At 38.4% G+C, this 18,038-nt stretch overlaps 1 protein-coding gene across 7 annotated transcripts in view; it reads right to left on the bottom strand.

The window, feature by feature from the left end:
- Positions 1-359: 359 nt before the first annotated feature.
- LOC139951287 (dixin-like) overlaps positions 360-18,038 on the bottom strand; it is an 81,476-nt gene continuing 63,797 nt past the window's right edge. For 3 of the 7 annotated variants that reach the window (XM_071950095.1, XM_071950096.1, XM_071950094.1), the window contains 13 exons: positions 16,124-16,263; positions 14,961-15,053; positions 13,063-13,167; positions 12,268-12,372; positions 10,448-10,594; positions 10,056-10,163; positions 8,992-9,084; positions 8,028-8,129; positions 7,159-7,227; positions 6,174-6,261; positions 5,898-6,015; positions 5,252-5,360; positions 360-4,327 (listed from right to left, as the gene is read on the bottom strand). In XM_071950095.1, the coding sequence (XP_071806196.1) occupies positions 4,253-4,327; positions 5,252-5,360; positions 5,898-6,015; positions 6,174-6,261; positions 7,159-7,227; positions 8,028-8,129; positions 8,992-9,084; positions 10,056-10,163; positions 10,448-10,594; positions 12,268-12,372; positions 13,063-13,167; positions 14,961-15,053; positions 16,124-16,263 (1,352 nt within the window). In that variant the 3' untranslated portion in view covers positions 360-4,252. The remainder of the gene's footprint in view (positions 4,328-5,251; positions 5,361-5,897; positions 6,016-6,173; positions 6,262-7,158; positions 7,228-8,027; positions 8,130-8,991; positions 9,085-10,055; positions 10,164-10,447; positions 10,595-12,267; positions 12,373-13,062; positions 13,168-14,960; positions 15,054-16,123; positions 16,264-18,038) is intronic. The other 4 variants (XM_071950100.1, XM_071950099.1, XM_071950101.1 and 1 more) reach the window with 2 other exon arrangements.

The following is an 18,038-nucleotide window of genomic DNA, read 5'->3' as shown; positions in this document are numbered from 1 at the left end:
ATAATTTTTGTCTCAGTTTTAGCATGTAAAAACGTATTAACCAGTTATCATGGTATGCTATGGTATAATATCATAACTGGTTAATACATTTTTACATGCTAACTGATTTCTCAAAAACTACAGCACCTCAGTAAGTAATATTTGAAGGGAAGCTTTCCACTATCATTATCTTCAAACCCTTAAAAAAGTAGCAGAATCCTTAATGTGAAGTTTGATAAAGGAACACAAATTGAAAAGAAACAAACTGTCAATCTCAACAGTCACTGACCTGGACTAGTCCACATCCTCCACAGGGAGGAAGCTGAGCACTGAACAATCAATTGTACCACTATTATAGTGAAAAGGGGGTGTTTTCACTACACTATCGAAGGATAGGGGGCGCTGTTAGGAAAACTTCATAGAAATAGAACCCAGAGTGCGTCATTGTGCGTGCGATTTCGATGAGAGAATAGATATATAATCCCACGCGTACACATGTACGTGGGTTCTGGCATGGGCGCCGCCAATAGCCTATCTCCTGTGTCCAAGTTCAATTATCACAAGAAAAGAAACCAAACACCTGGATTTAACTGATGCATTTACATAATTTATTCATAATCTTGTCTTTTTGTTTAGAACTGTACAAGATACGGAGCGAGTACTCCACGGGTCACACACAGGCACACATTTAGGAAAACTTGTTCCACCCCAACTATAGAATCAGCCCAACTATAGTTGGTCAGAGCCCAACTGCAGTTGTTCGGGCCCAACTACAGTTGGTCCGAGCTTAACTGCAGCTTGGCATGGCCAACTACATTAAGGAAGGCCCAACTGCAGTTGGTCAGCCAAACTGCAGTTGGTCAGCCAAACTGCAGTTGGTCAGGCCCAACTGCGGTTGGTCAGACTGCAGTTGGTCAGGGCCAAACTATAATTCGGCCGATTATACAATTGGGCCACACTATAGTTAAAGAATAAGTTTGTACACACTAGATAAAAATAGTACTCAAACAACACAATGAAAACTATTATAATATCTTGTTTGCACAATGCTCAATTACTGGGCTCTGCAATTACCAGTTTTTTAAGGACTACATGTAATTTAGAGCAAGTTCATATGCGTACACTAAGTCGACTACTGACCAGCAATGACAACCTCGCTACCATGGGCAGCGCGCCGTATCACGCTAGCTCTGCGTACGTCTCCAACCCCTGGGAGGGAAACTCTGTGTCTTTGATTGGCTATCATATACGGGCAAAATATGAAATACTGTGCATCTTCAAAAAGTTCTATACACCGAAACGCATGCGTATAAAGACGCACGCAACACTGAACGCCAAGGCAAGTTTATGACTTTTATTACACACAGTGCATCCAGACCGTGCGCGACTAACGCCCAACACAGAACAAATCAACCACAGGACTGATTTAATATCCCATATATTATTTTGATATTTTGAAGTCACACTTCCAGGGGTTATGATCGAGCAAGGCATGTTGGGAAAAAATGGCGCAGCAAAATCGATCACCCCTGGGAACGAGGTTGCAGCAATGTACATGCTCAGTGATGCACTGACTCCAAAGACTCGCTTGGAAGTCTGGTCAACCATCGGTACCAACGTATTCAAACCTCCCTGTGTTTCCGCTATAGTGTCACTGGTTCTCCTCTTCGCTTTACACGTAATAGCATGGAACAGGCTATTGGGACCAGTGAAGAAACCATAGGTTCGAGGCTGGTCCCAAATGGTTGACCAAACTAGTAAACTAGTAAACCAATGTTTGCATGAGAACAGGCTTTTAGGACCAGTGAAGGAACCATGGTCATGAGGCTGGGTCCAAATGGTCGACCACAGTAGTCAACCAATTGTTACCTTTAGTAAACATGGTGCGCACACTCGAATTTGCTCAAAGTTGTGTCTTTTTTCTTTTGTTTGATTTTGGTTTTACTGCGCCTTGAACACTCAGCAGAGTGGATATGCGCGCATTACACGTCTCTCATTTTATTAATAATATTATTAGCACTCTTTTGAAACTTTGAAACAGAAAATAATAAAAATTGGAGTTGGGCTTTCTTGCCTTGTAGTAGGCACCGTTTTAACCTTAAAGGAATATTACAGAATTGGTTTTTGCTAACAAGAAAGTTGCTGGCAGTATTGGCACTTTATGTAATCCGCCATAAACTGACAAACCTATAGAATTTTGAGATCGATCGGCCATCTGGGTCTCGAGAAGGAAGTTAAAAACCCAACACATTTTGCATGATAATGATGAAAAATAAAAAAAAAAATGAATAAAACGCTCACTGAGCGATAAACTCCAAACGCGAAATTAGTTTTATTTATTTGTCATCAAATATGACATTTCCGACAGAAATATTTTAGGGGATTTTTCATACTATCATCATTATATCAGACTGCAAATTTTATGTAAATCTGTGATTTTCACAATTTTTTGTCAATTCTGTAATGTTCCTTTTAAACACTTGATCATGATGAACTCAAACCATATCCGACAATCATTCACAAATTAATTAGTATAATGAGTTTTCCTTTTGTATCATAATCAACAGCAGTATGATAGATTTAAATAACATTCAACGATAAAAAACTTTCATAAATCAGCCTCATTTCCGACAAAATTTACAGACTTGTAAATTTACAGACTTTTAAAAAAGGTACTTTCTTTATTTCCCGAGTCTTGTGATAAAATTTTATAAATAGTAAATTCCTTTTACATTGGAATGGTATTTCCAGAAGAAAATGTTTACAATATTTGTTTTCAGAAATTGAGCAACAGACAGAATTGCAGATTTTTTTTTTTTTAAGTTAGATGTAACTGAAGTAACGAAATAACAGATTTGGTAAACTTTTAGTACTGGATGAATTTCTCTGTGACTTGGAGGGAAAATCTACTGGCCCCAATTTCATAAAGCTTGTGAGCACAAAAACCTTCTAAGCACAGGACAATCTTGCTAAGCAAAAGCAGTTTACCAGCCAATATTCCATTAAGTTTACTTTGTGACTGGTGCCCCACTCATTTTTCGCTCAGCAAAGAAATTTGTTAAGCAGTATTTTCTGCTATAAACAGTTTCATGAAATTTGGCCCAGGCCTTTTCCACTTTGAATTGCTAACCTCAGCAAGGAGTTTTTTTCTCCTCAGAAAGCAAACATTTTCCTTCAAGCTCCTAGGGTTGGTTCTTTTGAGAGCCAACACTACTCAAAAAAGGTTTACACACAGTAGGCATCCGTCCGTCAATACTGACGATGGACTGCGCCCGGGGGGTTGTCCTCTCTCTTGAAGCTGCAGCTGCGGCTGAGAAGTCCATTTCCAATTGTTGCATTACACATAGTGCTACGGCGAACCTCACCTAATTACAGTTGAACTATCTAAGTGGCACCTTTGGAAAAATTGCTTGTGGTAATTATTGCTGGTTCGGTGGTTGTTCTATGCATTATTTTTTGGTTCATAAATATTTCAGACAGTTTCGCCATTCCTATTGTTGGAGAGCGATTCACATGGGGGTGTTTAAACAGTCGATAATGACCAGCTGGAGCTGTTTATAACCGGTTGTTTTCTAATACGTTTAGATGCATACTACTCGCACAAATGCATAACCGAAAACTGTCTCATCGTACAATTGCACCACACCAACAGAGCTTGGGCCTTTATCGCATGGCCACGACCCTGCCGGTTTTAAACGGCAGTTTAAGATTTTGTCACTACCCTTTTATTCCCTCAATAAACCGTTGAATAAAATATCAAGTTGGTGGGTTGACAATTAGTAATTTCATCATCATATTGCAATTAAAAAATGATTACGGACGTCAAGAAATTTTAAAGTATTTAGTTACATTTTACGGGTGGAAGAGGGGTGTTTAAAACTTTTCCGTTGACGATCAGCGTGGTTATGGTTTCTGACGCTTATTTATTTGGTTACCATCCAACATGCTGTGTATATTGCTTGAGCCTGGTACCTTACTAAATCTATTTAGCAATAGTTTCTCACTTAGCAGTTTATTGAAATTTGAGCCAAGCACCACCTAGCGCAGAAATTATTCATCACTGACATCTTTTTTTAAAATGTTGCACGAACAAAATTTCAGTTTAAAAAGAAAAAAACGTGAATTAAATGTACAAACTTTCAGAGACTTCCATAAAAAGTTAAGAGACTTCCGTAAAAATGTAGCTTTAAACAAAGACACAAATAACCTTGGAAATAATGAAGCAAATTCTGTTGTATAGGCTGTGCCTTTTAGTATGCAACCTCCCCCTGGGCTAGCCGTTGTCCTGCTCCACCCAGCCTACAATCTTGCCTTCCCAACCAGGGAGGATGGCATCATCATCAACTACCTGTGGTAATACAAAAATGAACCGGCAACAAATTGAACAAATGTATACAATGAAATAGAAACGTCTTATAGCAACTGAGATAGTTTTAAAAATTCTTATAATAACAGACATGATAATGCAAATAATATATTAAGGCTAAATTTCCCTATTTCTATATAAAAAATAAATCACAAACACCAACAGTTAAAAACAAGTCCTGGAATTGGCTAAAGAGCGGAGAGTTGAAGATGGAAACCGAGGGCTTGATTACTGGGGTACAAGACCAGCTCCTGAGGACAAATGTAATGAAGGCAAAGATAGAGAAAGCGAACATCACTCCAATATGCAGGATGTGTAACAAGGCAGAGGACACTGTCTTTCATATTGTCAGCGAGAAAAAAAGATGGCCCAGATGGAGTACAAAGGAAGACATGACAAGATAGCTAAGGTAATTCATTGGGACCTGTGATGAAATGGGATGTCCAAGTGACTGCAAAATGGTGCGACCTTGTTCCTGAGAAAGTTGCAGAGACCGACCAGGTTCACGATCCTAACGAAAGTTACCGTAAGACACACAACAGAAAAATATATGTCGTAGATGTTAAATTTGCATCGGGGATAAAGAATATTCAACTTGGTTTTTACCCAATACACTGATGTGTAATAGAACTGTATACTCGGTACTTTCCCGGTTTGTGTGAAACAAAAAATCACAGGCATAATACTCTGTTGGGATTCAAACCCATGACCCTTGCAATTCTAGAGTAGTTGTCTTACCAACTAGACTACCGAGGTTGCCCGGCAACTAGAGGCAGTTCGAATCCTATGTTTTAGCAGCGGGTACTGCAAACGATTTAGTAGATGTTAAATTTGCGTCGGGAAAAATAATTATATACAAAGCAACCAGAGTAGGGTTAAAACCACAAACAGTCTACATGTACTTACCTCTTCTTTGATTGTTCCAAACTCAGGATCTAAGGCCTTGAAGTGATACCGGTAGTCACCCTCACGATCGAAGATCTGTTTGAAGTCATGTAACGTTACTTCACCAAGTCTAGGAAATTAAAAGAATATTATTTTGGGGAGTCAAAAATTTGACTCTCATAAATGGCCGACTGTGTTTGTCATCGAGGTAAAAGGAAAACCACGCAATTTTGAGTGATACTTGTATGGATCATTACATTCTACTTTTAAAATATCTTTCTAATCATATGCATTTTAAAACAAATGAATACAAACGCTTTTCAAAGACCAACTCGACCGATCCAAGGTAACGTGTTCCTTTAAGTCAAGCCCTGCCCATAAGAGTTACATTTTAGGAATAGAGTTACAGAACTAGCATTTTGAGCCAAGCCCCATCCCTATGAGTGAAGCCCGTTTCATACTTCCTGCGAATGCGATACAAATTTTCGCAACATTTACTTCGCAACAGTTGAGCTGTGTTCAACTCCTGTAAAACATTCACTGCAAAAACGAGCCATGTGGCTTTAACATTTGCTTTGCAACCGTAGCAAGGATGAACTATACTTAATCTAAGGAATGAAGTTAAGGTACTATCATTTTTTTGTTCAGCCATGTCCCTAAGAGTTACCTTTTAGGAATGGAGTTCATGAACGGCGTTACCGTTCTCTCTGTGAAGTATAAAACCTTTGTACATGCTGCTGGATTACTGTTAGTAGATGACATTGATGAACCTCTCGATTTACCGTCTGTCAGGAGAAACAATAAGATAACATTAATAACAACAATAAATTATTTGTGTAAACAATGTTACAAACTGTAGCTACATGTATCTGTTTTTTCTGGCTTTTCCATAGTTTTCCAAACTCGGTTGGCAAAACTTTGGGCTACGCGTTGAGAAACTTACAGTTTGAGTGTTGATGAGATGAGCGATGGTTGAGTTCTTGTGAGTTACTGTCTGTTGAGTAGTGTCTTGATAAACTCTCAGTTGAACTCTGAAAATAGAAAGCAATTAAAAATATGTCATGATTTAGACTTTTAATCAAAAGAACAACTATAAATATAAATATTAATAGTAAACTTGCGGGTACAACCATGGGTAAAAACCCTTCTGAAGGAGTGGTGGCTCTGAAAAGAGCCGGTTTGGTCTTGACGTTTCGAACAGTATACTCTGCTCGTTTCTCCTGAAGACGAGCAGAGTATACCATTCGAAACGTCGAGACCAAACCGGCTCTTTTCAGAGCCACCACTCCTTCAAAAGAGATTTTACCCATGGTTGTACCCGCAAGTTTACTATTAATATTTATATTTACTCTTATTCTCCACACCATGCAAAGCTTCAAACACCATTTAATCAAAAGGTTGTGGGTTCAAACTCTTAAAATATTCATAATGGTTTGAGTTGAAAAGTTATTTCTTAATATTCAGCATCAAAACTCGCTTCATTTCTGCAGTACATCATCAAAGATTTTTATGCCAATGTTCAAACAAATGTATGCTGTATTAAAAAATTAACTCAACTTTTAATTAACTTAACTTAAACGCATTTTGTCTCAGTTTCATTCTCTCACATCTCTTGGTGTTTCTTCTTTTACAACGTTCAAAACCAAAAGTGGTATCAACATGGGGTCTTAATAGCATTCAATTATGGATTTGGCTTTTTTCAAGTGAAAAAATTAAAATAAATGACCTGAGTTGTTGACTCATTTTGCTTGATCGCATAAAATGTAGTGTAGGCTTTAATAGACTTTTCAGGCAATTTCATCACAATATTTCTGATTTTTTTTCCCAAGGGTAAAACAAAATCAGATATCAGACAAATGTAGGAACAATATCATGCCTGAGGTAGTTAACAAATGAATGAGATGAGTAACTTTCCACTCTTTACTTACGGTATCACTGTCTTTGCGTATACCGTGGTGTTGTGATGTAGCTAAATGGTCCATTAATGAACATATACCCTGCAAACAAAGAACGGAAAAAGCCAATAAGTTTCAATGTTCTAAGAAATAAAACCCATTTGGGAGAATACTACACTGGTCATGGCGGAATGTTTGTCAATTATTGTTGTCATAATTTCTACCCGTTCTCTTTTGGATAAGTGCACTGGGCTCTTTGAAGTGGATTACACAACACACGGGACCAACGACTTTACATCAAATATGAAGGAGGCAGCAATAATGGTTAAAGATACTGTGTCAGATTTTTGGTTGATTTGACCCAAACATTTTGATTCAAAATTCAACAGTGAGGTATTTTGATGGGAGTCGAGAAAGTTAAAGCTTTCATTTGAGCCATTGCTCGAAAAATTCCGCCAATTATTAGTATCAGTGAAATAAAGTGCTCAAAATCCCGACAATATATCACGTGACCAATTCTTATGTGTTTTATAAGAAACGTTTTAATTTTTTGTCATGGTTACTGACCATTAAAAGTAAAAGCTTAACTTGTTTTTCGTTAGAGCGGGTGATACTCTTTGAAATACCATTCACTCAAAAAAATCTATTTTTTAATGTTTGGGGCAAAAAATCTGACATAGCATCTTTAAGTGTCTTGCTTGAGGACATACACTGTACGTGTCACGACTGGGACTCAAACCCACACTCTGCTGATCAGAAACACCAGAGCTTGAGTTTGGTGGTCTTATCTAGTTGGCCCTGGAACACTCAGGTTATATGGTCCACAGAAGATCTTTAAACTAACTCTGACTTATGCCTAAAAAGGAAAGTACTTATAACAACACATAGAATAAACTTTGTACCTGTTCTAATGAGTCTAAGGAATGGTGATTGGGGTCATGGCTACTCATGTTGGATCTCAAACTCCTGAGGGCGCTTCGCATTGTCTGCAAATCATCTGAGCCCTGCAAAGAAATACAAACAAATAACAATAACAATTCTATCTGGTACTTTTTAACCCATTTCAGTGATCATTTTCCCTTGTAATAGCAGGTTCGAATCCCACTTCTGACACCATGTAAGAAGATACAACTTTGTATGTTAGAGGTTACAAGTCGAGCTTTATTCCAGATTATGAGAATCAACTGTTACATGCGGGCGGCCATGTTATAAGGTGGTACAATGCATTGTGGGATGTAAAAAATAGACTTGAGTCAGTCTGCTAATGGCATACTGCTACATCCACTACCCAAGATGTATCAGTGGCTACTCAAAAAATCATCATTTGCTGGTAACAAACATTCATTGGGCACAAAATCTTTTCAGTCAAAATAGTTTGCTAATGAAATTGCTGGATGAAATCGTTCCCTGCATTAAACATTTTTTTGTTAATGAAGTTTCGACCAACACACAAGGCTGGAGAGCCATTTCAAGGTGAGGGTTACGCTTGACAATGAGGTCACCCAAAGAACATGTCTGCCCCCCATCAACCATCTAATTCAACGCCGTCGCTCCGCCTTCTTCGGTCGTGACGCTCGCCTGGCTGACAACATCCCAGCTAAACAAGCTCTAAACATCGCCATCAACTCCATTTGGGTAGTCGACTTGATCAACTGCCACCAGGGGCTTATTGCCACCAACTACTCCTGGGGCTGAAACAGGGATACATCCTCCACAACCTGTAAGGATGTAGGCATGTGTATCATCCACTAGGAGCCTGGTTGGTAGAGCAGCATGCACTACCTTCCCAAATTTGTTTACAAAGCAAGTAAAGTTAAGTGCCTTGCTCAAGGGCTCAAGTGTCCAAAATGCAACCTACATATGTACCTCTTTAAATGGAAGCGTAGTGTCACTGTGCATTCGTTCTTCAAGCGTTGTAAGCTGACCGTCTTGAGATGTTATATGAGCCGCTAGATTCACCTGAAATCAAAACAAAAGTTTAAACTTTCCTTTTTTTCTACATGCCAAACAAAGTGGTCATAGTTGTTCAGACTGCAGGTTAGACTGCAGGACTTTACAAGGTTGTGGGTTCGAATCCTACCAGGCTAACTGCTGATTTCACAATGACTAGAATAAGTAATGCCGTCTAGTTACTGAATCACAGTTTCTTGATTTGTGCAGTCCATAATCATAGCCATTAAACCTCTGTTTGTATGAGAGAGATTGGCTGTTGCCAGCTTGGTGCTTACATGTATATCCCCTTGTGGGAGTTTGACGAGTTCCCTTAATGGGAAAATCATCTAAACAACAATCAAACAAACAAACAAACAAACAAACAGACAGACAAACAAACAGACAGACAGACAGACAAACAAACAAACAAACAAACAAACAAACAAACAAACAAACAAACAAACAAACAAACAAACAAACAAACAAACAAACAAACAAACAAACAAACAAACAAACAAACAAACAAACAAACAAACAAACAAACAAACAAACAAACAAACAAACAAACAAACAAACAAACAAACAAACAAACAAACAAACAAACAAACAAACAAACAAACAAACAAACAAACAAACAAACAAACAAACAAACAAACAAACAAACAAACAAACAAACAAACAAACAAACAAACAAACAAACAAACAAACAAACAAACAAACAAACAAACAAACAAACAAACAAACAAACAAACAAACAAACAAACAAACAAACAAACAAACAAACAAACAAACAAACAAACAAACAAACAAACAAACAAACAAACAAACAAACAAACAAACAAACAAACAAACAAACAAACAAACAAACAAACAAACAAACAAACAAACAAACAAACAAACAAAACATACTCCCCAAAATGAAGAGGAATTTTGAAAATTGGAAACATTCCCCTATACACAATGTACCCCCTTGCCACCTTACTCCCATACTATCTTACCTCTGCCATGCTGACGTTGTCCAGTCTCTGTGTCAATTCTTGAAGTTGACTCTGCAGCCCGTAGTCAGAGGAATTTGATTTATTCTCAAGCTGATTCTGCAACTCAGTCTAAAAAAACAAGATCAAGGTTAACAGATGTTAATTTGAATCAGGGATACAGAATATTAAACTTTGGTTTTACTCCAGCTTTTTTAAACCAGAGTGTGTTACAAATTATGCCAATAAAATTAACGACTCATCCAATACGTTTAATGACCCAAGTTATTCAATGTAAACACACCCACTCATTTAAAAAAGGATGTATAGTTTCTGAGTTTTTATGGCCGAACTTGGACATTCTTTTAAGAAGCTTTCCCATAATGCTGATTTTAACCTTTGACCTTTAGACTGACCTTGAAGGAGTTGAGTTCCTGTAGCTGCTGGGTTAGGTTCTCAATCTGTTCCTGTTGCTGTTTGAGGAGGTCAACCTTTTGGGTCATCTGTCTCGAGAGGTCAGAGATCATACGCTCTTTCTCTTCAAGACGTCTTTTCAGATCAGACTGAAAATAAATATCAAGAAAAATATACTCTCAAAAAAATAATTGACAGCAAAAACAACTGGCAGATCACTCTAGGGCCCGATTTCATAGAGCTGCTTTTAAAGCCATTGGACCCTTTCGGTACAAAAAAAAGAAAAAAAGTTCACAGATTTACAAATAACTTACAGGGTTTACAGAAGGTAGTGGTGAAAGACTTCTCTTGAAATATTATTCCGTGAAATGCTTTACTTTTTGAGAAAACAGTAAAACAATATCAATTCTCGATAATCGAAACTACGGATTTACTGTGTTTTAAACACATGTCATGACACGGCGAAACATGCGGTTACAAGGGTGGGTTTTCCCGTTATTTTCTCTTGACTCTGATGACCGATTGAGCCTAAATTTCCAAAGGTTTGTTATTTTATATAGAAGTTGTGGTACACGAAGTGTGGGCCTTGGATAATACTGTTTACCAAAAGGGTCCAATGGCTTTAAACAAACGGTTTTGATACCTTTTGCAGATCAAGTTTTTTGCCATGATATGGATCCCTACTAACTGTGAATGAAAATGTATGTAATATAATTTACCTGTAGAAGTTTCAGCTTCATTAGTCATCAGGTTTTTAAGAGAAAAAAATGTGAAACTCAGTGCAAACTTTTCAGGAGAGTCGCGTGAATACGTTGTACATGCTAAATTAATTTCTGTGATATTGTTTCACTCATTTCACAAAAACTTCAGCACCTCCGCAGGTAATATTAGAAGGGAAGCTCTCTACCATCATTATCTTTAAACTGTGTTAGTTTAATGTAATCTTTTGGAAAAAAAACTTTCCGCCTACAAAAAGGACCCAAACCCTTCATGCAAAAAGTTTGCTAAGATTTTAAAAATCTGCTGATCAGAACAATGTAATAATAATATCGAAGTCTGATATAGCACACGTATCTACCAAACAAGGGACTCAAGGCTCTGAGACAGGGATGCCAGTGGCTCTTTCCTTCAGAGCCTGAAATATTTTTTGAAGGAAAAGGGCTCACTGCCCCCACCCCCCCCCTCCCTCAGACCAGAAAAACTATTTAAAAAAACATAACAGCACTTTTTTAATAAAACATACAGAAAAAGAATTTTTTTCCCCCTTTTTTTTTCCCGGCCAGATGAAACACAGAGCACCGAAAAAACAGGGAAAATTTGAAAAAGCCGGAATTCCGGCAATAGCCGGAATTCCGGCAATAGCCGGAAAACTGGCATCCCTGTCTGTACACAAACTATCAGAAAGATATAGGTTATTGCAGTGATGAATTTTGAGACCCAATTATTTAGCACCTTATAAGGGTTTACAAGGTGCTACAGCGCATACAGCAGCCACAGCCAGGAACACTGGGGCGAACCCCTTCTCTTTTCAATAAGTGCACTGGGTTATTTTACATGCATTATACAACACATTTGTCCAACAGTTTGGTGTCCCATCAGAAGGACGAAGTGGTTAAGTGTCTTGCTTAAGGACACAAGTGTCACAGCTGGGGATTCGAACCCACACTCTGCTGATCAGAAACACTAGAGTTTGAATTCAGTGCTCTTAACTACTCTATCATGACACTTCCACGGAAAGATTGGTTCACTGTCAAGGAACTTTCTGCAGAATCTAGGAGAGTTTGCAGCTCTGGCCTACGGGCAAGAAAAGACTGGCGTGTACCTTTTCAGCATCTTGAGTCTGTTGAGTGAATCCAACTCGGAGTAACTCCGCCTTCATCTGAAGCAAAGCATTATCCTGCTCCGTCAGCCTTGATTGGAGACCAGCCTAAGGAGGGAATCAAAGGGAGGCGCACTTTCTGGGTTATTTACGATGGAAACTTTCTTGAAAGAGAAATTTTTTCACATTCAAACTTAACAACGAGAAAGTATATGATACCTTTGGTTTTTGGAACCATTCTGTTGTCTTTAATTTTATATACAAATATACATATTACAGTAAAACTACATGCACAGTTGTAATTAGTGAAAATTGTTGAATTGTTTGAGGTATTGCCGAGAGTCCACAATCCACAACAGCACAAGGGACACTGACTGGGTAACTTTTAAATAATGTGGGGTTGAACAATACAAAAATTCACAGAGCGAAATTTGAACCAACATCCTCTAGATTGTTGTGGCAGTTTTCTACCAAATGAGCTACAGTGTACGTGTACATGTACATGTACATGTATCTAGCTCTAGTGTTGACTATCTCGCTATTTTGTCAATATATTTGTTTGAGGGGTTACCAGTCAGAAGACATCCAACCTGTTACTGATGTACATCCAGGGATTAAACCCAAGTTTACGGTACAACCTTGGAAGCGGCTCAAATCTCTCTTCAGTTAGAAGCCCGGTTCATTGCATCACAAAGGGAAATGGAGCGCGTTCCGATTGTTGCGTCACCAAAATTCGCTTTGCATGCGCATTCGCAGGAAGTATGAACCGCGCTTTAAAATCTTCCCGTTTATCCTTACCTTTGTCCCTTGAAGATTACGGCAATCCTGTTTGACTTTAGTGAGTTCGCTCCTGAGCTGATTACATTCTTCCTGACGCTGGTTGAGTCTCGCTTGTACGACAACCTGAAGATAAGAACAACCGAAACTTAACTATCGAAGATGGCATGTTAATATTTTGAGTTACAATGACTTAAAGCCATTGGACCCTTTCGGTAAACAGTGTTGTCCAAGGCCCACACTTTGTGTACCACAACTTCAAGATCAAATAACAAACTTGTAATAATTTGGAGTCGGGAAAACCCACCCTTGTTTCCGCGCGTTTCGCCGTGTCATGACATGTGTTTAAAATAAATCCGTGATTCTCGTTAATGAGAATTTATATTGTTTTGCTGTTTTCTCAAAAAGTAAAGCATTTCATGGAATAATATTTAAAGAGAAATCTTTCACCCTTGCCTTCTGTAAACCCTGTAAGTTATGTGTAAATCTGTGAACTTTTTATTTTTTTCTTAACCGAAAGGGTCCAATGGCTTTAAGTCTGCCTGAAAAAACACAAACAAATGGGACCAACAGCAGGCCTCAAACTTCGCTCTTCAAGGGGCACAGCAATTTTCCTCTGGTATAAGAGGCTCTTCTATTATGAGGAAAATGTTAGTTTGTATTTGAATTTTTTAAAGGGCACGACAGCAAAAGTACAGGACACTATGGCAATCGCTGTGGATGCCAGGGGTTAATAACGAGGCCTGCCTTTATGCCTGATCTGAAGGATAAACCAATAACGGTTACTAGTTTCAGTAATATAATAATAATAATAATACTAAAACTTATTTAGCGCCCTACTCATGTAAACATGCTCTAGGGCGATGTACATGGAAAATAGACAAACTAAAAAATAAGAAAATACGGAATCATAACAACGGGAGTAAAAATTCATTGAAACATTCAACCAGTACAAAATATAAACAAACTTAATAAATAGATGCAAAATCCTAAAGTATTAGGTCTAAAATTAGGTCTAAAATCTAAAATACAAAACATTAATAAAGAATTTTTGCAAGCATTAAGAGTAGGGTAAAAATATACGTAGATTATTGACAATTAAAAATTATTCAACCGTTCAGTGAAAATAATCAATTTTAAATAGATGAGTTTTCAGTTCGCTCCTTAATTTGTTTAGTTCGGTTAAGTCTCTTAGGGATGAGTTCCGGAGTGTAGCAGCTGCCTTGCTACAGGACTCAAAGACATACTGACCAGGGGCCAATTTCATAGAGCTGCTTAAGCAAAAAATTTGCTTAAGCACGAAAATAGCTCGCTTATTTTACACATGTTACTGTCCAAAATTTCCTGCCACATACATTGCTTATGACTAGTATTAAGCTGTTGTTTACTTAGCATTACAGTTGAGTGGAGTCTTGGCCGGTTATCTGATTTTACTAAGCAATAAGCGTAGAGTGTCGCGGCCGAGTGGTTAAGAGCATCGAATTCAAGTTCTGGTGCTAATTCACCGGAGTGTGGGTTCGAATCCCGGTCGTGACACTTGTGTCCTTGAGCAAGATACTTTACTATAATTGCTTCTCTTCACCCAGGGGTATAAATGGGTACCTGCGAGGGTAGAGGTTGATATTGTGAATGAAAAGCTTTCGGAGCGCCACGGCAGCTCGGGGCTGTATACTCCCTAAATGGGAGCTGAGAAAGATTAAAGGGATGTTTATTGGCCCAATGACCAGGGGACTAATGTAAAGTGCATTGATACGGTTTATTGTGAAATGCGCTATATAAGAACTTGTTATTATTATTATTATTAATTATTTTTTTGCTTAAGCAAAAATTTTTGCTTAAGCAGCTCTATGAAATTGGGCCCAGAAAAACCCGACAATGAGACACAATAGTAATGACAATAAATATTAAATTTCACCCACCAATTGCTCCTTAGCATTTGACCCCTCAAACATCATCTGGTCTTCCTCGGCCTCTGAACTCCCATCCTCTTCTTGGAGTCGTCCACTCAGTAACTAGGGGTGGATAAAAAGCAGCAAACTGTACGTCATCAACTTATTCAAAGGAAAGAACTTTATTGCTTTAGGCGTCACATCCTTGTAGATAACCTATTTTTATCGCCTGATTGCTCACCCAGTCTTTACTTGGTAACCTTAACTGAACCGAAGAGAAGTTCAAACTATACCGGAGGAGTAGGGATTTAAAGGCACTGGACACTATTGGTAATTACTCAAAATAAATGTTAGCAGAGAAACGGCTCCCTCTGATATAGCGTATTTTTTGAGAAAGAAATAATTTCTCAGTAAAATATTTGATCTGATCTTGAGAACTCACGCGTGAGGTCTGAAATATAGCATCTGAAAGCACACATTTCGTGTGACAATGGTGACCGAGTCGATGGGAGTGATTTAAAGGCACTGGACACTACTGGTAATTACTCAAAAATATTTGTTAGCATAAAAACTTACTTGGTAAAGAGTAATGGAGAGCTGCTGCTAGTACAAAACATTGTGAGAAACGGCTCCCTCTTAAGTAGCGTATTTTTTGAGAAAGAAATAGTTTCTCAGTAAAATATTTGATCTCATCTTGAGAACTCACGCACGTGAGGTCTGAAATATAGCATCTGAAAGCACACATTTTGTGTGACAATGGTGACCAATTGAGTTCAAATTTTCACAGATTTTGTTATTTTTTGCTGATGTCATGTATGTTGAGATACACCAAGTGAGAAGACTGGTCTTTGACAATGACCAAAAGTGTGTCCAGTGTCTTTAAAAGAAGTTTTGAAAACACCTTGCTGTTGAGTGTTATAGCTCAAAAACTTGTGAGTATGAAGCCCAATATTTTAATATATGTTAAAACATTTATCTTTCATTTTAAAAGCCTAACACTCTCCAATCTTTTCTTTTTCTTGGTGGTGGGGGGGGGGGGAAGGGGGGAGGGGGGCAAAAAAAAACACGGAATTTCAATTTTTGGGGGGCAAAAGGAAACCACCCACAATTCTGGCTAAAAACAGATAAATTAATTCCCAGTCAAGAGTAAACCATCAATAATCAACGACCAATATTCAATAATCTTCTCTTACCAATTCTTGAAGCTGACTCAAGAGTTTCTTAGTATGCTCGATGTCTCCCGTCATCTCATTATGCTCCTCTAATAGTGCCTCGCTCCACGCGATGGATGACCTCCGAGAACTTGACCTTGACCTCCCCTCTTCTGGACTTCCTGTTGACAAACAAACAAGTAAATAATTAAACAAGAGTCCATGCCAGGGAAGGGGTTTGATGTAGGTCTTGATTAACCGTCAACACTAATTGCTAATGCTAAAGATAGAAGCTCAACATTGACCCAATTCACCTAACGTCATCATCAGAATAATCTTGGATGCACCATACTGGTGGGAAATGCAATCTGTGCGCTAATCAGTGGAGTGCGCTTTTTAGGCGACACGGCAGTTCCATTGCCAACCATGGTGAGCGTGGCACCGTCGCCGCGTGTGACATGTGTGCAAGGGGTCAATAGACCTTTTTGCAAATACCCATTGGGCAAGCGCTTACTGTTGAATGAGGTGCATGCTGGTCTAGCTAGGGATCAAACTTGAGCGCTAGCTAGACCAACATGCACCCCATACAGCGAGCATACCGAGTATAAATAACAAACTTCTGACTCCTACTGTACATGAAGACGAATGCCCGACTAATGAGGAACGAATGCTGAGTGTATAACTAGCGTCCGATAAAGCGAATGACAGCCATGAAATCCATCAACTTGACAAAACAAACCTTCATGTTTTTTTGGGGGGTGAGTTGCTTTCTTCCGAAACATCGCAAACTGAAACATTGTCAGACTTTGTTTAAAATCCAAATTCTTGCTGAATGAGGAAACGACGACTTCAACCAAAATAACGAATCTTGTGAATGAACTGGATTTTGTTTTGACTGCCTTGTTTTTAACTGATGATTTTTTATTGTACTTTTGGTGTTGATTTTATACAGACAGGAAGTTTCAAGGAAAAAAGTATCGCTTATCAATATCGGATTGTGCTGAGTGAGATCACACTGATGGCAAAACAATTATCACGGGGAAGTGATGTTTTTAAATTGATACTTGGTCAACTTCCTTCTTTCTTAAGATCTCTGATCATTTAAATTGTTGCTTTTCATGACATTTAGTTTGAATCAATTATTCAATAACAAAAGCTGTGTGAGTGTGGTACAATTTGAGGTAGAGGCCGGCGAGAGCTGGATAGACATTGTTACAAAGTGGAGTGGTAGAAGCGTATACATGTATGTGAGCTGAGAAGAGCAGCGATTGAAAGAGAACAGGTGATGGCGGCGACTCCAGGAGTGCGCACCCATTATAATTTGAGAATGAGGCGGCGGCCACGGACACAAGTCTTTGTCGATTGATGATGATGATGTTTGAGTCAGGAGAAAATAGTTAAACACCATGAGCAATGTTCAGCATTTAAACAGCATGGAAAGTACTGAGTATACAGTGCTAACACACATCGGTGTATGGGTAAAAAACAAAATTAATATTCTTTATCCCCGATGCAAATTTAACGTCTATTATATCGTTGCGGTACCCGCTGCCAAAACATAGGATTCGAACTGCCTCTAGCTGCCGGGCAACCTCGGTAGTCTAGTTGGTAAAACACTGCTCTAGAATTGCAAGGGTCGTGGGTTCGAATCCCACCCGAGTAACATGCCAGGACTCGGGAAAGTACTGAGTATACAGTGCTAACACACATCGGTGTATGGGTAAAAAACAAAATTAATATTCTTTATCCCCGATGCAAATTTAACATCTATTACATGTAAACATACTGTGATTAATTTGGGTTAACAACCAAAATCAGCTGACTGCATATTTCAGGTTTTCAATTACAGTTTTCATTATAAGTCTTAATTTTGTTTTAACCCTTCCCAAGGGTATGGGGTTTGTTCAGCTTTTTTGAACAAAATTAAATACAATTCAATACAATACAATTAATACAC

This window comes from Asterias amurensis, chromosome 19, assembly GCF_032118995.1.
Source record: "Asterias amurensis chromosome 19, ASM3211899v1".
In the NCBI taxonomy this organism is placed as follows: domain Eukaryota; kingdom Metazoa; phylum Echinodermata; class Asteroidea; order Forcipulatida; family Asteriidae; genus Asterias; species Asterias amurensis.
This window is presented reverse-complemented; position numbering and strand designations above follow the sequence as displayed.